We start from the raw sequence: 24,682 nt of genomic DNA, 5'->3' as shown, positions 1-24,682 counted from the left end.
CCCGGGGCGGCCTCCCGGCGGGAGGGCCGGGCCGGGGCCTTGCCGTGGTGCGGCCGCGGGAGGCAGGCGGCAGGCCGGGCAGGGCCCACCTTCAGCGAAGCGCTGGTTCGGAGAGAAATGATCTTGACTGACCGCTTTTCCAGAGCAACGGTTTATTAAAAGATCAAACCCGGGCGTCGGGAATTATTTTCAAGATCTCTAGAAGAAGAACGGTCTCCTGAAGGGGACAGGGCCTTATCCTTGCTGGCCAAAGCAGCCCGCGGGGTCGCAGGCCGTAGGGGCCGGCACCGACACCCACAAGTGTGTGAAGCGGGGCGTCACGCCGGGCACGGCTGCCGCTGGCAGGAACACGCCGTGTGTGCCGAAACCATGCTCACGACGTCCTCGGGTTTCTGGTCCAGCCTGCTCTGGCCTTCCAGGTCGAGAGCGGAGTCTGCAAATGAGGAGAAAGAGGTCGTGTGAGGTGTTTCATACACGTCGAGGTACTCGGGTGTGTTAATACAGTCAGCCTCACGGTTTGTCACAGCCGGGCGTGCTGGTTGTGTTGTGCCCCAGTACCCGTTCTGCAGCCTCACCAGCTGGGACGCAGTGGAAGCCCACGGAGACGGGAACGGTCCTGGTTGCTGAACAGCCTTCGGCGCAGCGTAGAACAGGCTCCACGGAGAAGCATTTTGCTGCCACCTTGTCAAATGCAACTGGCTTCTCGATTCTGACAAATTTGCGCTGCAGCTTACAAGCTATAAAACAGGAATTCTGTTCAAGCACCTACAGAATTTATATAAATAACTGTTCGGACTTAATAAGCCCCAACTAAGGCCAATGGATGAATCAAGCTACATGAAACTAATCTGACTGAAGTGAGTCAGTTTTCAGTCAATAGCTGAGGCTGTGAGAAAATCAGGCATGTGGGGCACAGTCCCAGGGACAGAAGCCTGCCAGATAGCATCTGGGTAGGACATGGGTGTCCAAATCCAAAAAAAAGATACATGTGAAAACCTTGGCCAAGTGACACTCAACTTTACCCAAACTGTGACAGCACTTCATCGTGGGGCAGTAGTGGCCGCCAGACATTCGTAGATCAGCTTCTGCACTGTGCCTAGCATCACACCTGCCTTGCCATGGCTGAGTAGCTTAGTCCTTAAGCCTCTGTGATCCAGGCTTTCCTGGAACCAGGCCTCCCAGGGGAGCTTGATCTAAGGATATATTCCAAAAATGCCACCACGTGCCTAGAGGGTCGGGTTCCACACAAAATGCAGTGCACCCTGCTGTTACAAATACGTTCATGTTTTTGTATAGGACCTGGATGGTGAGAACAGTCATTCCTGGGCTGAAGTTTCAGACTAAGTTCATCTTCAGCCTGGGGAAATTAAAACAGGTATTTCCCACCTCAAATGCCCTCTAGTTTGATAGCCAGGGCTCAATTCTATATTTTTTTTTTTTTTTCTGGGAAAGTAAAAGCTGGGAAATAACAGAATGGAAATAAAGAATGAATCTACTAAGACATAAAATGTTTTCTGTCATCAGTCGAACTACCTGCTTTTCATGCTAACTTACCATCTTAGAGAGTTTTAAGTTTATAATTTTATGTGGAGCACACAAACTTCAGGTAACTACCTAGTGCAAAAGAAGTTGATATAAAAATGTGACAAAACCAGTGAACTACCAAACTCGGGAAAAACAGATTTTTTTTTTTTTTTTTTAACTCTATGGTCATGAATCACAAAAATAGTGAAAAATAAGGTGATCGTGCTACAATTCATATAAATAATCAGTTCATGTGATTGATTAATTAGTCAACGGCAATGACATTAATAGACGTTAGAATCTTAGTACCTGCAGCACAGGGGTCTTCTGAGATGATCCAGGACTGACCAAAACTCACTGCATCTTTAGCTAAATATCCGCTGGGCATTTGATATTCCCTTTCCTTCTCAGCATCGTATTTTCCACAAATACCACATGTTTTTCCAGCCATCCAGAAAGCAACCTGGATCTTTGTGGAAATAAAGAAAAGATGCACTTCACATGTTTTTCTTCTAAAAATAAACCCACTGAAAATAATTTTAGAAAAATACCTCGAGTCTCTGCCCATCGTAATAGAGTTTATCTATGCCGTAATCCGGGGCTTTTAGTGACAGGCCATCCTTTTCGCTGCTGATCAGCATGCTGGCATCTGCAACACAAAAAGCAAAAAGAAGTTTCTTTCAAAAGGAAGTTATTGTTTTAGGGTCCAACCTGAATCAGGTGTTAAATGCCTGGGGACTTAGTGCAGGCTCTCACGTGTCTTGAAAGAGATGGGGGAAACGAGAAAGAGACCGTACCGCTCCCTGCCCTGGAACAAGCTGAAGGCCTGTGACAAGGGTGGCCGTGGCCAGGGGACATCTAGATGCTTGTTCCGTGGGTCTCTGGGATCCGCACAAGGTACCACAGCCCTGCAGTGTTTGGTTTGTGCAAAGTCGCACAGGATCAGCATCGCCGCCTTTGCCCCATCTTCCTTGCCGCCCCCTATGCAAGCTAGCACGGAGGTGTGTTAAAATCACCTAATTGTGCCCCAGATTAGGGCGATCGTTATCTTAGGAGGTGTTTGCGGGATCATCTCCTCTCCTTCTTCAAAAGATCAGAAATGATTAAACAGAATAATAAAGGTGAGTCTCTTACCAGAATTAGATGTGTAGGGAACATCTGTTGGGAACTGAACACCATTAATCTTCAACTGGATGAGTCCATTGGAAACATACATGTCAACCTCACTTTAAATAAAGGAAATGAGTATAAACAAATGCTTCTCCTTCGCCCTACTCAGCTCCCAGTTCCTGGTGTGGGATGCTCCTATCATTCTGGTGTGAATCACCTGCTACCCTTTGGGAGGAAGACTGGGAGAGAGCCCAGGAGAGCGTGCCAGGAGGAGAGCTCGCAATGCACCTTGCCCTGGCTTTACTCATCCCTGCATGTCTGCTCGGGACCGAGGTTCAGGCGGGAAGACACCAGGGACCCTCGTTGAGGAACGATGTAATTGCTGTTCCGTTCGCATCAGGTGAAGGTGCTTTGCATTTCAAAGGAAGATTGGATTCCCTAAGGCAGGTTCTCTTACAGCCTGAATAGTCTGAGGATCGTAGTATTTCCTTCAGGGCAGTGTTTGCTCTAATGAAGAAATACGAAGCTGAAGCACATCAAAAGCTCATCCCTACAGTTGTATGAAACGGTCGGGAATGACACAGCGCTGAGGAATGTCTTTATCACAAAAGATACAGGCTATAAAACAAGCATCCTTCTGTTCTTCCATGGAACAGGTGCCCGGAATACCAGTTTCTCTCTGTTTCTCTAACATTATGGCACAGTTAGCCGCACAATATTCAGGGACAAATAATTACTTGTAATGAAACCTTACAGATCAAAGCCTATTTATGGGCTTTGAGGAATACTCCCTACAATGGTTTTGGTGTGCATAATCCCATACAACTTGGAGTATCAGACTGTGCTTTTAAAGAAGAAGCAATGATGGCAGAGGCGATTGCTCCAAGATGAAACAAAGTGTGTCTTAATTTCAAATAGATTAGAGAACATTATGCACCAGCTAAGGGATGACCTAAGAGAGGGCCTCTAATCTGGGATAAGTAATTCCCTTTTTAGCTATGTCCACTTCTCAACATCTCTGCTGAGATGATTGTGGGTGCTAATTAGTTCTAATTATTAGCTTAGTGTAGGAGGCCAGACTGAATGATTACAATAGTCCCTTCTGGATTTATAGTTTATGTGCCTACCTAATTACTAAGAACTGAAATGAGGTGGTTAAATGCTAACCAATTAATGAAGAATTTGGGGCAGTGAAGTTACTGTGGACCTCAGATATGTTTCAGAAGCACTTCTGAAAGACAAAGTCCCAAATCCCACTGACACTCCTAGAAATCTTTCCATTGACATCAGTAGTTTTCGCATGAGTCTTATGCTCCCACCGATCTGCCCCTACAATCTGGCCTTCACCTCTACAGCATATTCAGCTTGACGTCTACCCGTCATTAAGTTTGCAGATACTTACTGGCTGGCGAGTCTGACATTTATTGCTGTAAGGTCAGCGGACTCTTCAGGTCTTTTAATCATCACCAGGAATTTCAGTTCTGGACTACAGTCCTGCACCAAGACATGGTAGCAACGTGCAGGCATTGAATAGTTAAATTGAACACCATTGAAGGTTGTGATGGTATTTCGGAACACTGAACAACGAGCTGAAAAGAAAAATCAGTCAAAAGGAAGCTTTTTATACTTTGTGTGAGACAGTTATTCTGTTCCAGATTTGTAATGGAAAAAAAAAACCAACCCAAAAGACCATTTTCTGGTTTTACCTATTCCCACAGAAAAGCAAAATGATTCTTTCAGATGAAATCTTGGATTTGTAGTAATACGAAAGGAAAACTTTGCCAGTCCCCAGACAGCAGTGCAACCCTCTCATGATTCGATCCTTGTGTGAGAGAAATTCTGCTCGCAGCTGGTGCGGGTGCAGCTCTCTGTTTGTGGCCTTTGGGCTTTTGTAACGCTGTGGCAGTCAAAAGAATTTCTCCGATGTCGCTAACAATTGGCATTAAAAGGGGAGGAAATTCACTAAAATGCTGCTACCTTTACTGAGTCTTAACCAGCGATAGAAATAGTTGGAAGATGGGGAGGAAAAAAACCCACGCTAAAGCAAACGTCTCCCTTTCCCACCATAATGGTATTTTGTTGGAAATCCCACCAGCTCTGATTAGAAATTATTTTACAGCAATTTTAATTAATGTGGGCTAGTTTTGGTGTTTACCAAAGAACTATGCAGAGGTATGATATTAGCCCACTGATTTCAAGCAAAATGTGACTCCTTATCCCAAGATTACATCAAGCTTTTCCACTTAAAATTTACCCAAAGTAAGCATAATGTGATTAGCTCCTAATACAGCATTAATGAAACAGTAATCCCTTCAAAATCTGGTGCAGGAGGTGAAATTAATGGGTATGCCTTTGAAGCTGGTTTAGCTTCTACATAAGAGCGCTAATCCAGCAGAGCACCCCAAATCTGAGGTCGCTTAGATGTCCCTCTCATCAACGTTGTGGTGTTTTCTTCTTCACGAGCAATCTCTGCAGTGAAGCTGAAAGGGATGCACTTGGGAATGGATCCATCTGGAACCACTCTTTGGCGTGGAACGGAATATTTGATCTTACTAATATAAGTCTCCTTTTCTTTGCATCGTTGCAGCCTCACAGATTTTCATACAGATGGGGTCATTCCTATTTAAAATCTGTCTGCTTTTTAAAGTGAATGTAAAATAATGTCAAGTTATGTCAAAAGTATAAATCGTATCTACGAAATCTACACAGTCAGTCAATGGTTGTGCAGATGGTTAATTGCTGACCTTTAAGGTTTTCAAGGATTGAAAGTGCTGCTTGGGAAAAGACATTCCGGTCGGAGGACGGTCGTGTTGGAATCGGTGTACCTGGACTGGAAGGGAGCGGCAGGGGAAGCCTGATGGCTCTGTCGTAAATGGTGAGCTGGAAATCAGTCAGAAAGCAAACAGGAATGTAGATGCAAAATACAGCGTCGAGATGAGAGAGCGTTTTCCTGTAACATTCAAAGAGGACTGTGCTGACTGAAATCTCAATTAGAATCTAGATTTAGGTCAGAGCTGAAAAGAAATCGAATCCTCTGTCTACAGCGTGAAATAGCTCTACAGTTTGACACATCTGCCACCTATAGAATAGCAGGGCTATAAATAAAGTTTGATTTTCACCAGTCTGCAGCGTTTTGGGGAGCTGTGCATCGCATTTGCTCGCAGTCTGAACAGTTTGCTTACCCGAGGTGCACACCCTCTCCTTGCCTATACGTTGAGGGCTGCTGTTTGGCCCTCTTGCTTCTCTACAGCCGGGTCTTACTATCTTTTCCAGGACCCAGGAAAACCTGTCACCTTCCTGAAGATTTGGGGAGAAGTGGTCTTTTTAATAAGTTACTGTTAATGTGCTATCAATCAAGATGGTTGTTATGTGACCTATTTGTTATTTCCTGTGTTTGCATGCTACATGAGAAAGAGAAATGTGTTATAAGATATTTTTGTCACGGAACCAACTGTGTGAATACAATATCCTCGTGCTGGGAGCTTCTTTATAGTTTGATACATTGAAAAAAAAAAGTCAGTGGGTTAAAAAAGCTATTAACCAATGATTTCATAAGCATTGAACACCCCAGCATAAAGGATAGTGGAAATAGTTACCTCAGGTAGCTTGAGGACAACATCACAGGTTCTTGGCGATGTCAGGGCCATGACCAAGGTTGCCCGGTGAGAGGGACCACGCTGTTGCCTTTGGGAATATCCAAGCACATACGCAGCTCCTGGAAGAAATGAGTAGAACCTGGAAAAGGAAACGAGCGATTAAAATGATCTGTCTTTGAAAAAATTGGTTATTATTTGTTCAGATTAAAGTACCTCCATAACACAACCTGCATTCTGTGTTAGGCACGTTTTGTATCAGGGTTTGGTAGGAGCTGGTGGTGTGGGTGGGAGGAGGGACAGGCAGGTTTGAACTGCTGGTGGTTACAGTCTTCAAGAGACTGGATGGCAGAGCAATGTGAGAAGAAAAGTACAGCCAACTTGTTTTAAACACATTTGGAGTTAAAAATAGGGACCGATTGCATAAAACCTAAAATACTAACATGCTAAAAAATAGGTGACCTCGTATGAGCGTGTCAGTCCTGCAGTGGTAACTTTTAGCATGAGGATCCTTTGCTCACTGAGATTGTCAATGTGTTGACAGAGGGATCTCTCTGATTGGGTTCCTTTACAGGCTTGGGACCCAAATAGAGACATACAGAAAATATTCCTTTAAAAAAAAAAGGCACAGTCTCAGTGCAGAAGACAGCTGAGTTCTGTGGCTTTGCTCCAGGATAGTCAAATGGATAGTTTCATCCCCTCTGACAAGTAAGTAAGTAACAGACGCGCTCGGAGAACCAAGGTTAGGCTTCTGCTCTGAGCCTCCATCAATTAGGAGGCATCAGGAGACCAATTTCCTAATTCAAGCACTTTAAATTAAAAGTCTGCTAGAGACTGGGTGAATCCCATCATCCTCTTTGTTTCAAGCGGTTTTCCTGCAAGCTGAAATGCACTGTGCTCAGAGGGAATGAATACACAGAAAAAACCCAGACGTGGGTAATCTGATTTTATCATATCATACTGATTAAGGGGAATTTTTCCACCTCAGAAAATGCAGAGAATCTGTAATTATCTGGAGCTTTGACACAGCTGAATTTTGAAAAAACTAGCGTCAAATCTCACCATCTTGCAGTTGTTCGGACTGTTGAAGATACTTTTCGCCACTCCAGCTTCACCTGCATAGCTGGGTAAGCAGCAAATTGCCCTGTTGCAATCTCAGTAGCAATCTGGTAGTCCTGGCAATCTTTACCCCATTTAAGAGAACCCTAATAGAGGGGAATATATATATATATATATATGTTTGTATAAAACAGAGTAAGATCATTGTATTCTATTTACATTTTAGCCGATTGTTATTTCGAACCTACCGATACTTTATGGGAATTTGTTACCGAACCGTCAGCACAGAGTTTCCATCTACTTGATCCTGTAATACTTGAACCAAACACCTGTATCCTCGACCTCATGGGTTGTGTATCAGTGTACAGTACCAGCTGCAATCCCGTCGGCTGCTCGTTTCTGTGGATGGCACGAAGGACTGCAGCCAGTATTGGTGGCTTGCTGTCTCCCAAGAATTTAGGCTTCAGTCAGTAGAGAGGAAAGAGAGACCAAAGACATAAAGAAAGCATTAAAATTACTATAGTAAAACTGCAGATAAAAAGTAAAGGAAAAGTTTCATTCAACAAGTCTTTCTATCTGAAGTATGGGACAGGATCGTAGATCGTTGCTCGATCTATTCAGTTCATGTGGGGATTTGCCTCAAGGGAGAGCTGTGGCCACCCATGTAAGTGAAACAGCAGTGTTGTGGGGAAGCTTTTGGTAAAGTAATTTCAGGATAGCAGAAGGAAGAAGGGAGTAGGACCCTCCTGTATAAAGAACCAGTGTTACCCAGCGCAGCACTGCTCTCTCACCAACTCTAGTAGTTTAGCTAATAGCCTTTTTGATAAAATTCATTTAAGCTGTTTAAAACCACGATAATTTTGTGTTGACAGAGGGATCTGATCAGTGCAGTCCAAAGTGTGGGATGTGCACGTGGCCCTGTTCAAAGTCAGAGCCTTGTGCCAGGCAGCATCCTCCCCTCTGGCCGTCGCTGCCCTACCTGAGCGGTGGGGCAGGGGAGAGACCCACGGGAGGGTTAGGTGAGACAGAGCTGGCGAGGGCTTAGGGGGAAGTGAGGAAAGAGCGAGGCTGTGGCTGAGGAAGAAGGTGGATGCGGTGAGAGCACTGGGGAAGACTGGGAAGAGTTCAGGGAAGCAGTAATGTGGTGAAAAGATGGACAATAGAGGTGAATTCAAGTTACACGAAGGTGGGTGAGGGAGAAGGTTGATCTGGTTTCCTTTTTTCCACAAGCTGCTTGCACTAACAGCTGGGAGCTGCTGGTGCAGAGGGGGTGCCTCAGCAAAGCAAGGTTTACTATTTTGTGAGCACGTAGGTCATTGTCTGAAAAGTGTGAAATTTTCCTGTGATGAAATCTGCTGCTCCGGATTCCATCAGTTCTTACAATAGTTCTTACGGAAGGACTGGGTACCATTAACCATATACCATGCCGTCATTCCCGAATAAACACCTGGATTGCTCTCCAGGTTGGAGCATTACTGCAAAATCAAGGTCTTTTGAAAGGCCTTGTGTGGTCCTGCTGTGCATGAACAGAAGTACTTGGCATGAAGTCCTAAGGAGCGAAAGAGTGGCAAAATCCCGAGCTTTTGCAGAGAGCTATGCAACCCGAAATATACCTGAAACCAGTTCCTGATCAAGCAGGTCAGCACTTCTGAAGTGTTTTCATTTTTGTAGCAGATTATTTACTGAGCAGCACAAATTCCAACATACACAGCAACACATTCCAGTTTCATTAAAAAATGTTGCCTGTATTGGGTCAATATTGAAAAACATTCAATGGCTGCCCAATGTGCTTGCCTTTCTAAACCAGGAAACAATTCATTTTCTTTCTATGCATTATCAAATATGCTAAATCACCATATTTTTCCTTTTCTGTTATAAACATGCAGTAACTGGAAATCCAAAGTAAATGCTTCTATTTCTTGTAGGTTAAGACACTCACCTGAGATGTGGCGCTAGAGATGCCTTCGTCACTGGCTGAAGGAGAGGAGGAGCTGATGCTGCTGTTCAGGACTTCCCTTCCTGGGTGCTGCAAAACCAGAGAATCACCTTGAAGCAAGCTGTTTACCATTGGAATTTGTGGCGGAAATAGTGTTTCGTATTTTTATTCTCAGAGAACTAAGCTCTAATTGCAGCAAAGCTGGTGAGGGCAGTTGTAGGCCCCACTCACAGTATAAGCGGTAAATGTACCTGTTCGTCCGCTGGCTTGAACCAAAGCTGATAAACAGGTAGATTTGCCTGTGAAAATAGACAGAATGTAAGAAGATCTAAGAGATCTTCTAAGATCTAACTGTTGACAAATGCATTAAAAAGTTCGGTATTGAGTATGGAAAAAAGGCAAAACAAAGTTACATTTTTTAAACATATTTATACTGAAATCTTCCGAAACGGGAAACTTCTGAACTGAAATGCTTCAGAGAACCAGAGAGGTTAAAAAGGGGAAAAAGCTCTGCTAGGTGGTGACCTTGTCCACCCTGCAGCACACGGCCACCCTCAACAGTCTGTTTTCTCTTTCTTTGGTCCATGCTCTACGGGCACAATTTCCTGATGTACAAAAAACATTCACAACAAGACATATAAAAAGGCCCAGCCTGGTTGAATTACCTGTCGGTTGGAATAGTCACTGTCCCCACTGCAGTGCCTGTCTCCAGAATGGTCTTCTCCACTGCTGCTGCAGATTTTACTGCTAGCAGAGCTGACACTGCTGCTGCTCTTGCTGCTGCTGCCACCACGCTTCTTCCTAGATTGCCTTATTTCACCTTCCTTGTGCCCATTTCCAGGCTCTTCACCATCCGCCGCGGAAGAAGAGGATGAACTGGAGAGAGGGGTTGCGCGGGGCTCTGCCCAGAGGTCTGTAACTGCAGGCTTTTCTGTTCTGTGAACTCGTCTCTTACGGTGCCGTGTTTGATTTGCGACCTCCAAAAAACAGTTCAAAGCGTTACGAACCTGTAGTTCGTTCTGTAACGTTTCTCTGGGTGTCAGACGAGCTGCTCACCACAGGCTTTCAAGGAAGCACAAGTTCCTGGCCCCACACACTGCAGAAGCTGCACCAGAACTGACCTAGACCCATTCCTCCCAGCTGAAATCCTTGCTTTCCCATGCCAGTTTTCCACCCTGGAAACCCTCGGCTTCATTTATAGGAAAGTATTTCCCTCTCTGATGCTCAAAGTCTCTTACCTTGAACACATTTTCGATGCCTAGAATCTTCTTCAGTTTAGCTTGAATGTCCTTGTATGGAGATATCTCCTCCTCTTCCTTAGGCCCTGAGCTTGCCACATCAAGTATTTTGGAAGCTGCTTTGGATCCTGCCTGAATCTCCAGCTGAATTTTCTCAATATCAGCATCTGTAGGAACTAAAGTCAAGACACTTAAATTCCGGGGTTGTTCTGCTTGAGCAGCATTCACAGACTGACAGAAAAGCTTGCTGTCATGACTGTACCTGGCTTCAAAACTATTTTGCCTTCAAGTTCTCCAACTAATTCATGCAGATAGGTATTTCTTAAGAAAGCAGAATTTCGTGACTTTAGGCTGAGACAAGCAGAACATCCCAAGCTCTCAATTTTTTTGCAGAAGGTGTGCGCGTAAAATCTTCCTCCTACGCCGTGGTGATGTGCCTCTTCTGAACCTTGCTGGTATCCTTTGGATATCACGCCAGGAATATTGCTTTGCTGCATTAAACAAAAATATGGCAAATAAAGATATTTTCCACAAAAAAGTTGTCACAGCTCCTAAAATCTTTCATCGTATTAATGAAGTGAATGACGACAGTCCGGCCTAAGTCAGGAAGCGCTGCTTAAAGTCAGAGATCCAAGCACTGGAAGCAGTGGGGTTTCCTCCAGAGTGCTCCGTGGAAGAGGCCAGCTCTCCTGCCCAGCCTTTCCCAGGCAGTGTTTCACAATCACGTTCCCAAGAGAACCTGAACCTTCAGGGCTCTTCGGAGGGGCTATTCCTCTGCATCAGTGGTGGGCTACTAGCCCTCCTGTTGCAAGTCAACCTATCCTTCCCACACCAGCCTCAGGAGCTGGAAAGCAAGCAAGAGAACGGGCTTCTGCAATCCACTGCAGGGATCACCTCAGGATTTGGGAAGAAGAATGTCCATCCTGCCCAAGAGCCAACTTTTCCACATTGCTTTGGCTCGGAAAAAGAAAAAAGGGATGTTGTACAAAGGGTATCGATTTCACACACCCTCCCCGTGGCTGTAAAGAAATAGTAAGGCATGTTGTCAAAGCAACCCTACCTGGGTGAGCTGATGAGAGCGAGCAGAGTGTGAATGACCATGTCTTGAACCCCCTGGGACTCGTGTTAGGCTCGGTTTGGGGTATGTCAGGCACCTGTTGACTCTCACAGTTCCTGTGTGGGTGATCTGGGTAGCCAGCTGCTGTGTCCTCCCCTCTGAGGAGCTGCCTGTTCTCTACCCGTCTGCCATACCGATGCTGAGAGGCCTCCTTACCTTCCAGCTGCCAGGTCTTGAAGATCTTTCTGAGGACTGAAATGGCTGGTCGGAGGTACTTGGTACATCTCCTTCGGGGAGAAGCTGGGATTTCTTTTCAGAAGTGACTTCTTCCATGTTCCTTGAAACAGCATAAACTTCGCTCCTGTGGAGGTGAGACATGGCACACAAGTAACAGCTTCTGATTTTGCTTCCCTGTCGTTGCTGGCACAAAAAAAGACAACGCTAAGCTTTACGTGGCTGCCAAGCTACGGCAGAGCCTAACGAGGAGTTGTGCGCTCATGATTTTACGACCGGGAGATCACAGCCGGGAACACACAACACCCAAAAGGCAACAAGCTCTTCTGTACCTCACGGCTGCGAGCTCAACCTCCTGATGGCAGGGAGGGGTTTCAATCTTCAGATTTTTCTCCTTCATATTTATCCTGGCATCAAATTTCGTTGTAGCGTTGGCGCTGAATTCTGCGTGAAATTCAAGACCGCTCTGAAAGTATTGTGTATTAATCCCCATCATTGCAATCATGTGAATGTACGTCCTGAAAGAGTGGAAGTAAAAACGTGCATGATTACAGATTAATATGTGCATATTTAACTTTGGAATGCAAAATTGCTGTTGTGTTTAAGGTGAGAGCCACTACTGATGGATGAAGAGATGTATTGTAACAGGATAAACAAAAAGCTGAAGTGCCCCTGGAAAAGGTGAAGGGATTTATCGGGTGAACAAAGCCAACACAGCCCCTCTCGCTGCTTTGTCACCGACACATTGCTTGAGGACAAGCAAATGCAGAATCTTCTAGCTTCAGATTGTGCCTAGTTTATTATTATTATCACTATTACTATTATCATTAGTACTATTATCGTTATTAGTACTGTTGCTTTTGGGCTTTGTGGATCCAGAAGCATTTCCCTTTTCCCCCTGAAATCCAACACCCCCCCCCCCCCGCAGCTTGTGCCAGGCGTTGATGCCATCCTCTGTTGGACTTGTGAAAACCTGTTCATATGTAAGGAACTACATCTTCACAGCTTAGTATCTTCAGTCGCTGAGCAGGCACAAACGTGAGCATTTTTGGGAGAAGAGCGCAGCATCCTGAGGGATACAGGGCACGTTGCTACGTTTGCAGGGTCGTAAAGCGTCAGGTGATTGTGTTGCTTTCGTGCAACTTCACACCTCTGGACTGGCACAGCCGTCCCAAATCTGGGGCAAGTAAGACCCCTACATAACAACATGCCATCACCTATGTATTTCAAATAGAAGTATAAATGCTTGCGTGTGTATATGTGAAAATAGATGTCATTTTTACTTTGGCTTGACGTCAGCATGAATATCCATGTTGGTTTCCAACAACTGCGAAGGTTTGAAGCTGTCAGATAATGGTGGTGATATCTGTACATCCACTGCAAAAGACAGAGAGGAATTATATGAGCAGAGAAACAATAAATGCTGGAGAGACAGTTCTCAGTAAGCACAGTAGTTTACACATGGGCGGTGCTTTTACATTTTGAAATACTCTATGTGATTATTTCAAGATTGCTACTCCAAACCGTAGTTACACAAATATGTCCCAGGTGAAACATGCTAGTGGCTTCTCAAACCCGGTGGAGGTAGCTGAACACTAGTGTTTCCACATGACAAGTGTATTTTCCAAGATTACAGAGGAATTTAATTTCAGCAGAGGGATTGGACCCACAATGATTGTGGGGAAACTGCTCGCTTTGGCCTCACCGTCGGCCGCAGCCTGGGCTAGCGCGGCACCGCACAGGCTGAGCTCCAGCGGCACGCCGACCACCGTGGGGACGATGTGCCGCAGCTCGCCCACCATCGCTGGCAGGGTCCATCGGCCTGAAATGCCTCGCTGGACCTCTTCCGCCACTTTTTTCACCACCGGCTGCCAGTTTGATGATCCAGTTAGACTCTGAAAACAGAGAAATAGGTTAGGGAACTGAAAACAGAGAAACAGGTTAGGGAACTAGGTAAGAAGAGACAGGGGAAGGGAAATTAATTTCGCATCACGGACAAAAAGGGCAACAGCCTTGTCGGTACCGTCATGATCTGCTGAATGGTGTCTTTATCAACGTCAATGAAAGCGATCTCTTGGCCCAATACTTTGACATAAGCGGACACCAGAGGGTCTTCGGGAGGCAGTTCTTTCCATCCCTGAAGCTGCCGTGTCAAGGAGAGATGGGGAGAAAGGGAAGAAGCAGGTAATGTCAGTTGAAATACAGTAATGTGTGAGATCCCATCTGAAGGATGCTGACTGTGGTTCCTCAGCCGGAAAACTAATAGACATCTTACAGGTCTGAACCAATGTGGCCTTTCTTATGTTGCATAACTGACTTTGGTGGGAGTTTCCCCGTGTAAGGATGAGGTAAGGACTTGGTAATTTCTGCTGCTGTAAGTATTGGGTGACACCCAAGGACTCATGAACAAAAGTCTTATTCAATAATCATTTTAAAAGAGAAGAGCAACCACTTACTGTGTTTTAACATACACTTTAAAACATATGAATTTTGGCTGCCAGCATCATCATCATCATCTTTTGTAGTGTACATTAAGGGCTGACACGTTGAGTGAAAAGGTGGCATCTGTTGACAGCTTAAGTACCATGTAAGTACACCTTTCCGTGACCAAACAGGATGACTGACTCCTTCCTCACTGAAACATCAAAGGGACGGCTCCGTGGGTGGGTGGGTGGGTGATGCAACCCCGGCGCTGGCGGGATGAGATGAGAAGGGTGCGCGCGGAGACGTACCGTTTTACCGAGTTCCTTCAGCGTCTTGTACGTATCATACTCGGCAAAGGGAATGTTCTGCTTCCTGATAAACTTGGTTAGGCTTTGGGACCGGAGAGCCACCTGTAGGAAACAGAGCCAGGCGTGGCAGCCCCAGCGGAGAGAAGCCCAGGAGAACCTTTGTACCTAGTATTTCGCTCGCCGAGGCCGCTCTAAATACCTACTTCATGAAGCCATGAGGCTGGGTCTGCCTGGCACATGACTGCGGGCTATGGCCGTGGACGTGCTGAGCCAGCTTTGAATTAGTCAGCAGGGATAATTTTAGGGCAGCGCAGAGTTCAGCCCAGGCTGCAAAGCTTGCCTAAGAAGCTGAGTTAATGCCTGCGTGCTGTTACATGGAGCTTCATGCTGCCCTGGCCGCGCTGCTGGCTGAAATTTAATTTCTGATGCTACTTCCCTGTACTTATGCAAAATACCGTAGATGCCACGTGACTTTGGGTAGGCAGACGGATGTTCTGCTGCTTAAGCTTTCCTCCGCTCTCCTAGATTTCCCTGCCTATACTGAACGTGTTCATTGCTGAATGTATGTGTCAAGAAGCCCAAATAAAAGAAGCCTAAGTAAAATTGTAATCATTATCTAAATTTCCTCTTCCACAACAACCAGAGATGGAGTTAAACGCTACATCACAGTCCAAATGGCTTAACAAGCAATACTGGCTGTAGCTGGCTGTTTTAATGAAATACTTACCTCAATAATATCTGTTGCAGTATTTGCATAATATCCTCTTACTTTTGTGATTATATCGGATGGAAACATGGTGCTGGGACTGTTCATTAGATAGACCCTCCAAATGGCACCAGCCTGATATTCAGCTGTCACAGGAATAAAAAGCAGCAAAGGTTTCGGTTAGGGTCTCCGAGGTGGCTGGTGAGTGTAAGCCACCTCAGGCACATGCTGTAGCAGAGCACAAGGGGTTCTGCCAGGTTTCAGTCCCACAGGTCCTCAAGTTTGCAACCTGAAGAGGAGAAGTTTGTTCTAGGGCAGGGTCAACACAACCACAGTGGCTGAAGAAGGAGGCCTAAATCCATGTGCAGGCACCACTTTCCCTAGCAGGTACCCAGCAGAGCAGGGGAATTTGCATGTTAGGAGGCTCTTGTGCTTTTCCTGTTTCAAGAGCACGCTAAACTCACAGCCCCTGGTTGGATTTTGGATGAAAATCAGGGACCACAATAAAGGCATTTTGCTACGTAAGCTGAAACGGTGAACAGGGCTCCTGGTACTCACAGGAATAATCGCCGACATGAATGACCTTGCTGTAACGATAGCTCAGCCTGTCAGGTCTGGAGCTCAGGAGTTTAAGGGCAATGTTGCAAGCAGCAGATCTGAGTAATAAAGAGACAAAATCGTCCGCAGATAGTCAACCGTGACCAAATTCCTAGAAAACTGCAAGAAAAGAAATAAATCACCATTTGCTACTAAAAAATGTACTTCTCCCTCTACTTACAGATTATAGAGCTGCGGGATCCTGCCTGCTGCCAAAGCCTTCATGTGTGAATAGGTGAAACTGGCTACTTGCAAGCTGGGCTCCGTCAGCAGCGAGCTGGCCACAGCTATCACAGTCGGAAGAGCAGGCTTAGTTTCAAAGAGGACAACACAAGCCACCATTCGGACGTTAGGAGCAAGAGTGTTGTCCATAAAGACCTGGAGGGAGATGTCCCTTACCTAGAGGAGGAAGACACAACCTGTGAGTACCTCGTAACGTCTCAGTGAGACGAGGTTCCTCGACCGTGCACGCGTGGTCTGCAGTGAAGGGAGAACAAAACCCTAAACAAGAGACGTGAGCATGGGACCTGTCACTGGAAATGAAGATACTGCTGGGTGGACGGTGCACACAGGGCTGGAAGAAGGAGCCATGAGTAATGGCCCCAGTGTTACAGTGACTAAAGCACCCTCTTTCCCAGGACTTTAGCAAGAACGGGATGATGTCAGGAATTTGCAGGGTGGGCAAGGGGAAGACCAGTGACTGAGAAATCTGCCCAGAGTTGCTAACACTACCTGATGGCTTTATTATTTCTCGATCACTAAGTCGACCCAAATCGTATCCTCTAAGACATTTGTTAAAATAATAATAATTTCAGTTACTTTTGCAGGGTCTTTTCTGGCAATTTTCCTCAAGGCCAGCACGGCATCCTCATGAATTCTGTTTGGTAACGAAGCTGCGGACGGGGAAAACGTTGGCAAAAACTTCAGGATGCGTTTGATACTGGCCGGCTCTCCTGCATTGCCGATGGCTTTCAGGGCCAAGGCCATGCCTTTGGCATCACCTTTGCTGGTGGCTTCCGTAGCAAGGTCGTGGAGTGGCTGGAAACAGAGCAGACTGGGTTAATCCCGTCAGGTAACGATCTTGTAATAATGCATAAAAATATGCATCGCGAGCAAAACAACCGCTGGTGCAAAGCCCAGAATAAAGCTGCTCAGATTTTTCTCCTAGGAAGAAAAATAATCTCACCAGCACTATCAGGATGCCAAACGTGGAACGTACAAGCACGCTTGGTTTCCTCCCTACACCGTGTTGTCCCTGATTTTAACGCCTGGGTGTAGGAGATAATCCTAGGTGGATGCCTGCACCAGAAAGCCTGTTGGAAGTTCAAGGGCAGCCCAAGCTGACACCGGCTTCGGTCGTTCCCTGGGGCACCTCCACCAGCCCTGCCAGCCTGTAGCCCCCAGGCTCTGCTCAGCCACAGGATGCCACGTGCGTATTTTTCACTTCCTATAGCCATAGCTCTAAGTTTTGGTGTTCTCGGAAGACACATTACCCTTCTGGTGGCTTGGCTTTGTTTCACTCTTTTTTTGGGAAGATTTAAACCCATGTCAAACACCAGCAGGCCATCTCGGCGCTGTGGTCCTCCTGAGTAAGGAGCCAGAGCTGCGTAGTCCGAGGACAATGTCCTGGGTGTTTCTGACAGTGATATGTAATTATCTAGCAGGGCCTCTTTGGAAGCCCTAACCTATGGCATATCTTATATTCACACTCCAGGGCTTTTTTAATAGGTTTTTTTTAAAGTGCACTCTACCTAATGTAGAAGTAGAGAGAAGAATTGTAATTATTTTGCTTAAATCTTAAATTTGCCATACCAAAACTCAGTTTCAGGTTCTTCACGGGATCCATTATCCCCACGGACTTCTACCACTTACATTGGAAATTCTGAGCTGTTCAGACCAGATTTTTTCAAAGGTATCAGCTCGGTGTTTCATTCTGTCCTTGCAATTTTGCAGGCAATCACAGCTAAGAGTGAGGCCTGTGAACAGCGAGGTACCTAATTGCCAGCATTGTGAGGGCTAAATTAGAGGCATTCTTAAAATTTCTTCACCCCTTATGAATAAGAAAGGAGAGTCACCTACCTGAAGAAGTTCATTTGGACAAAGTGAAGTCTGAGCACAGTGTTTATTTACCATGCTCCCATATCCCAGGTAAACAATTATTCGATGCATTTGGGCTTTCTGGATTTGGGGACAGGTCAGAAAAGTCTGCCGAAGAAAGCAGCAGTCTTTAATGTTTTTAGTAAATAGAGCTGGTATTTAGTGAAAAATACATTTGAGAAATTAGATAGATAAAATGGCTTTGGATTTTTCCTAAACAGTTGGAGAAGTTAAATCAAATGCTAGTCACTCAGCTGCAATAAAAGTAAATAGACTCGCTCCAGTTATACTGTAGGTACTTTGGATTATGTCACACACTATTACTTTCTTGAGTTTGTCTGAGTTTTAAAGCAATTTTGTTTTGGCAAAAAGAAATCAACAGCGATTTTTTCTTAGGATCTGTGGGTTCTAACATCAAATATCAAAGCTGTTAAAAATTTCAGCAACAAGTGTTTGGAGACGTTTTCTAAAGCATTCCCCATTTTTGTTAATACCTTGCAATCTGCAAAGTTAGAAAGAAATATGTTGCATCTCTCACTGGTAATCCTGTGAATTCACCTTTGAAAAGGAGTGAGAAGGAACTAGAAGGCAGAACGATCTGTACTCACTGAGGCAACTTGTAGGGTTTGCTTGTTGGGTGTAACGAAGTGGAAGGCGAGGGGGAGAGTCGCAGCTGCTTCCCAGATGTTCAGCTTCTCATCGTGAATTTTTTGCTTCAGGAATCTGAAGGTGTCAGTGGCTCCAGCAGCACAGATGGCGCTCAGGAACCAGTGCCTGCCAGGGAGAGGAGGGTCCGTTACCCCCATTGCCCAGCGCGCCTCTGACTGGAAATCCTGGCTGAAGGCAATACGGTTACCTGTAGGGAAGGTCTTTGGCAAACTGCACCCACAAAGCCTCAATTTGATCAAGGGTCACTATGCGAAGAAGCTGGACCATTTGTAAGAACTTGGCTGAAGCTTCTTTGGTGGCTCCTTCCTCGTTATTCTGTACTAATTGCATCAGCGTGTCTGTTAACTATGGGGAAAAACAGAGAGTTGGAAGGAACCACGTCTAAAATAATTCTGTGATGACCTTATAAATAATGAAAAGTAAGTCTCTAATACCTGTAAATCTGGATTTTTAATCCTCATTAGAGGAATTGGCATCTGGAGTAGCTCTCCTGAGAAATGATAACGAAGACCCCCCTGGTTTCGCAGCTGAGTTTTTGGTGCACGGATGGGACTCCTTTTAATGTCGACCAAAGACAGTTCTTGACTTCAAGGGAAAGAAGGAAATGCATGAGGAGCCTTCAACCATGTTGTGTGTGTGTGTGTGGAGGACATGTGCAGCGGTTGGAGCAGACCGAGGGGTGCCCAGCAGGACCGTTGCATTGACCGCAGACGGATCCCGCCCTCCCCCTTTATGCATTGTTCAGGATTATCTGGAAATGTCGTAGCACTGGCGAGGGCTTTCATTAGAGTTTCCCAAAGTCTCTGAGAGGCTGGACAACCGTTTCACGTGGCCCACCAAGCCCATCCCACACAGGGACGTTGCGGTGCCTTGGCCCTCTGCAGCCCACAGGCCAGATGCTTGTTGTTAACTCACAAATCAACAGCAAATACGTTTTAGGCACCTCCTCCTGGCTCTGATGATCCCAGCTACGTTAAGAACGGTGCCTACCTTGCCTCCATGACCGCCGCCCCGTTGGGTTCATTGAAGGGAGAGATCTGGTACACCTGCTTGGACGTGGCAGACGTCATCAAGGTCCCGCTGCCGTCATACTTCATCTTGTAAGTCAACGTCACCGTGCCCTTCATGTTTCTGCCTTTCTAGAAGGGCAAAGAGACCCACTCAGAGATACAAACGGGTGGTAGTTAATTAGCACAGACGAGCCAAACTCCCCACCAACGTCAGTGAGTGCTGGGCAGCGGCTCCGTGCTGCTCGTACCCGGGGGCAGGTGGGGCAGGGGCGGATGTACGCCATTCCCACGCTCTTCACTGCTTTCTCCTGGCAGTCCGTTAGGTCCTTGCTTTTGGAGATGGTGGCGCGGTTATTCTTGCTGTCGTCCTGGATAACGTATCTGGTTTGGCAGATGCCTTCAATCCCAGCCTGTGAGTATTGATGAAACACAATGAACTTTCCGCTTGAAACAGCGATAAATAGGTCAACGAAAATTGCCTGGGAAGTGTTTATGTGCAGGCAAGTTACTCTATAACAGTAATAGGAGAATAAAAGTAAAATCAGAATGGAAAAAAACAAACCTCTTGTAGCTCATACACATTTTGTGACTTTTTGATGGTTATCTGCATCATGTTCAGAATCCCTCTCACTAGGTTGATGCACAAGATGGGACAGTCCTCAGGGGCAAAAATGCTTCCAACCCTTCCCTCAGTGTATTCAAACTTAAAGGCTTGGCTGAAGCATGCAACAAGGGTCTCTGTGAGCCTCGACGATGGAGTGAAGGGGTCCGTGGGCCAGAAGCCGTTGTATTCCTCCAGCTTTGGTGACTGAATCTGTGAATAAAATTAGGAAAACATTCATCCTGTTCCCCATCAGTTTGAAACAGTGCAAAACCAGGGAAACTGGGCACTTCCAATCCATGGCCAAACACAAGCCGCTTGTCCAACACCGCAGGAAACGCTTTCCTCATTGGACTCTTGTGCTGGGCCTAGGAAGCATCCTTGAGAACGCCATTCCCATGAAGGATTTCTGCCAGAAAAATGAGATCGTGCAAGCAGCGTTCAGAACTTCAGCAAGTCTGGCAAAGCTTGCTGGGTGAGTGAAATACCGTCTGCCAGCAATCCGTACAGAAAGGCTACTCGCCCTTTTTCCACAGATGTCCGGTGAGATCTCCCTTCAGTCTGTAAGGCAGCCAAGCCATAGCTCAAGCTGCCTGCCTAAACACACGGGGACTATTTTGGCTGCTGCCCCAGGTCCGGCACGTCCCAGAGCGCCAAAACCGCAGCACAGCTGATGGGAAGGCAGGGATGACCGCAGGACCTCGCCGGGGAGGTGGCCCAGCGGGAGCTGACGTCTTCCTTTGGAAGTGGCTGTCATGGTTTTGAGCTTATCGAGCTGTAAAGCTTGCACACAAGTCCTTGACTGCTACCTAGTGGGAAACGCGTGCCTGCATGCGTGTCTGGTCACACACACGCGTGCCTTCCACCTTTGTACACAAAGCACGTGCTCCTGCGCAGAGGGAAACGGTGCGGCTTTAGTGCTCTGCTTCATTTGAGGCATTTGTCATCAGTGCTGCACGGGCAGCTTGCCTCTTGTCACGTTTCCTCAAAGCAGATCCTGCTCGGGACTGTTGTCTGCAGTTGCTGAAGGTACAGCAACTCTAGTGAGGTTACACAGAGCCTGTGATTGCAGCAGTGTGCAATGTTCAATAATAGGTGTTCCTCCACGCTGTTTCAGTAATATATGCCCAGGATTACAGACTGAGCAAACTCCTAGGGTGAACATTAAGTGCCCTTTTACAGCTTTCTCCCCACGTGGTGTCTTCTAGATCCCTTTTCTGTGATCTTTCATTCCAAGGCAGTATTTTAAGCTGTTTGGTTTAATCTTTTCGATGAGTAGCAGCTTTTCCAGATCTGATATCATTACAACGAGCACAAGCATTACCATTAGAATTCTTCACATTTGAATTAATGCCTAGGTGAAGGCTATCAAAAGGAAGATAATGGAGACAGGCAGGACTTTCTCATGTGGTATCTGAGTTCTGGTGCCAAGCTTTTCTCAGGCTATGGACCAGGCAGAAAACCATGGATATTTCATGCCTGAATTCTCATTTTCACTCTCAAGCTTAGCGTTGCCTTAGTAAAACTAGCTTAAGGGCATTTCTTTAAAGGAGCTGCCTGCCGTATTTCTGCACGGAGATGAACTCAAGGCAGCTTTAGTCAAGGGGGCTGAGGTACCGATGGCAGCAGAGCTGGAGCAGCTCTGGCTCCCTCCTGCAGAGGGATGGGCTGTGAGGAAGCCCGTGGCACTGTCTGTAGGTCACGACCGGGTACCCCAAGCAGTTTGGCTACAGCTGCAGACACTCCAGCCGTGCCCTCGGCTCTCCCCCAGCGCTGCTCGGGGAAATCATCGCTGCTCGGTCTGTCATTGGGCTTACAGGGTCATCTCAGCACCGGGAAGGGCCCTGAGCTTTTGTGTGAGCTCTGCATCTTTTCGTGGTTCGCTTTGCCAGCCCGGAGGTATAAACCAGATGTCTGTGATGTGGGTGGGTTCCCACGCCCGCAGTGATGTACCTGGAGAAGGTGGTCGCTGCGAGACACGTGGCTGATCTCCAGCTTGCAGGTCAGCCTCATCCCCGCCATCGCCAGGCCTCTGCCGGGCAGCCCGTGCAGGACGACGCCCTCGTAGCCATACAGGTAGACCTTGCCGCTATGAAAAACGGGCTCTACTGAAAAAAAAGAAAAAAAAAAAAAAAACAAAAGCAGAAACACCTCCTTTGCTATGGCTGTTGTGGTGTTACTCGCAAGAACCATCCCAGCAAAGAAGGGCGAGGCCGCTACTGCCAAAAAACAGGTGGGCAAGGCACGGCCGTAGGGGAGGGCAGCGTGGGAGCGCACTTACCGAGGTCTTTCTTCTGGGCCCCTGTGTGGGAGGAGAGAGAAGGCTGTGTGAGTAACCCCCATCTCTGCCGATCCTTTCATTTATTATTCATTTACTCAGCGTGCTAATGGTTGGCAAACAACCAGTAATGGGCTCCCAGGGTGCACCCCACACCCCTGGGGACACCAAGCCCATGCCAGCCCCACTCACTAGCTGCTGCTTGCTCAGCTTTTCCCCTGCTGCTAAGCTTAGGCTTAGCAGAAATCTAAGAGTTTACAGCCAAAGTCATAGAAGGGCTTCAGCAGATTAAGCTGTAAATATCCCTGAAAGGCCCCGAGGAGATGCAGTTTGCCCAGGACCGCAGTGGCCATCATGGCTCAGCAGTGCTGGTAAAGCTTCAACTTACCCACGAGGGCGAGCAGCAGGGCCAGGATGAGTCCCTTCATGCTAAAAGCGACTGAAGACTGCAGGGGAAAACGTGCGGCTTTTATAGAAGAATTATTAACAGGCACGGTGAATTTTGTTGAGTTATCAACTTTTTATCAACCACTCAAAGCCTTTGAGGGAGAGGGGGTCGGGGACGAGGCGCCGGCTGTTACTGCTGAGCCAAAACCCATCACAAGCACTTTTGTTCTCACGTCACCAACTGCAGGCGCTGAAGGTACCTTTAGAAACAAGTGCTTAAAAGAATTAAAATATAGTTCAAGCCAAAATGTTTATTGTGTAAGAAAAATTATAAATTATCCTTATTCACTGGAAGCACCCGGTGTGGTTGCAGCCCGTGCTGACTTTGCCCGGGTTATCCTGACCTGACTGCGAGGCACACGGCTTATCTAACTGATAGCGCCCCAGCAGGATTGTGCAAAATCCCCTGGCACCCTCCTGCGACACCCACCCTGCTGCGAGCGGGACAGGCCGTCACCCACAGCGCTGCTCTCCGGGGCTGGGGACTTCACCCAGTGACACAACCCTCCCGTCGTTGTCACCAAGGCCACGGCTAAGCGCCGCTGGCGTTCGGGCTTCCCTCACGTGCCTTCTCCTGCAGGGCTCACACGGCAGCCCCCTTCACCGGCACGGTGAGCCGCGGCAGGGGGTTGGATGGGTTGACCCTGTGAGGCGGAACGAGGCTGACAGGCGTGAGGGACGCCAACCTCTGGGTTTACAAAGGCGTACAAAGCGTGGGTCACCCAAACTCACGTCACGTCGCGTAACGAGGGTCGGCACCATCACCCCACGGGGGCGCCCCCTTCTCCCGTCGGCAGGCGGTTTCCCTGTCCCTTTGGAGGCAGCCCCGCGGGTCACAGAATCACAGAACGTCAGGGGTTGGAAGGGACCTTGAAAGTCCATCTCATCCAACCCCACCCTGCCAGAGCAGGACCACTTAGAGCAGGTCCCTCTGGCTGCTCTTGGCTCCAGGATTTGGCCTGATCTTTGGGACCCCTGGTCAGCTGGTCCCTGGGTCCCCTGATCCCTGGGTCCACCACCGCCAGGCCATGGAGCCTGCACAGGTTACGGCGGCCCCGGGCCTGAGAGGTTCATGTGGGTGCTGCGCAGCCCATCAACCTTCTTCTCTGCCGGTGGGGAACCAAAGCTCGCTGTGGGAAGGGACTGGATTCAGTTTCTCATCGACAGATCAGTGGCTCCTAGCCAAGACAGCTTAGTTTTCATAATGCTCTTCAGCTGTTGGGGTTTTTTTTGTTTATAATTGGCAGTTGGGATATAATTTATAGTGTCTGACAAACTGTGGATTTTGTTCCTAGATCCAAGATTGTATCTGTAGAGTAAAAAAAAAATTAAAAAAAATATATATAATTTTGAAGCAGGCCAAATACTTCACCCTGTTTTTACCAGCACTGTATTCTGGTCCTGTTTGTTTTAACCCCTTCACTTGTAAAACTGATAGCACTTGACAGAAAAGCCGAGCCCTTCACTAGGGAGTTGTGTCATGTCTTTGGGGATTCGGTAAATGCAGCTGAAGGATTTGAGTGCTCAGCTACTGGTGCTGGAGGCTCAAAAGCTCATAGGGCATCACTACGTGCAGCTGCAGGCAGCGAGGACTCGAGGTCGGTGGCAGTGCAAGCAGAAGAGCGCTGCTGTGGTGGCAGATTAAAGGCAACAACGCTTGCATTCGGTGTCTCAAAATTACAACACGGTATCGCTAAAACACCACGAACTGTAACACGCCTCAAAATAAGGGTCTTTACGGGCTGTGCCTGGCTGCAAGGGCAGGTTCTCCTCAAAACCCCCAGCCTGGGGCTT

At 47.0% G+C, this 24,682-nt stretch overlaps 1 protein-coding gene across 1 annotated transcript; it reads right to left on the bottom strand.

Annotated features, from left to right (window-relative positions):
• Positions 1-317: 317 nt before the first annotated feature.
• LOC104351227 (vitellogenin-2-like) lies at positions 318-22,869 on the bottom strand. Its single transcript, XM_009957282.2, has 35 exons — positions 22,830-22,869; positions 22,445-22,465; positions 22,117-22,268; positions 20,125-20,376; positions 19,811-19,972; positions 19,543-19,691; positions 18,987-19,137; positions 18,740-18,897; positions 18,492-18,657; positions 17,866-17,991; positions 16,606-16,824; positions 15,968-16,185; positions 15,748-15,845; positions 15,211-15,335; positions 14,484-14,585; positions 13,775-13,894; positions 13,457-13,646; positions 13,035-13,128; positions 12,084-12,269; positions 11,734-11,878; positions 10,723-10,951; positions 10,461-10,636; positions 9,888-10,199; positions 9,474-9,521; positions 9,226-9,312; positions 7,535-7,747; positions 7,290-7,432; positions 6,231-6,369; positions 5,379-5,514; positions 4,037-4,223; positions 2,659-2,750; positions 2,076-2,173; positions 1,834-1,993; positions 576-737; positions 318-433 (listed from the first exon to the last, which is right to left on the bottom strand). Exons 1-35 carry the CDS (start codon positions 22,867-22,869, stop codon positions 318-320), a joined length of 5,172 nt encoding a protein of 1,723 aa, XP_009955584.2.
• Between the last annotated feature and the right edge of the window lie 1,813 nt (positions 22,870-24,682).

Source organism: Leptosomus discolor, chromosome 3, assembly GCF_034619465.1.
Source record: "Leptosomus discolor isolate bLepDis1 chromosome 3, bLepDis1.hap2, whole genome shotgun sequence".
In the NCBI taxonomy this organism is placed as follows: Eukaryota; Metazoa; Chordata; class Aves; order Leptosomiformes; family Leptosomidae; genus Leptosomus; species Leptosomus discolor.
The sequence above is the reverse complement of the archived record's forward strand: the minus strand, read 5'-3'. Positions and strand labels throughout refer to the sequence as shown.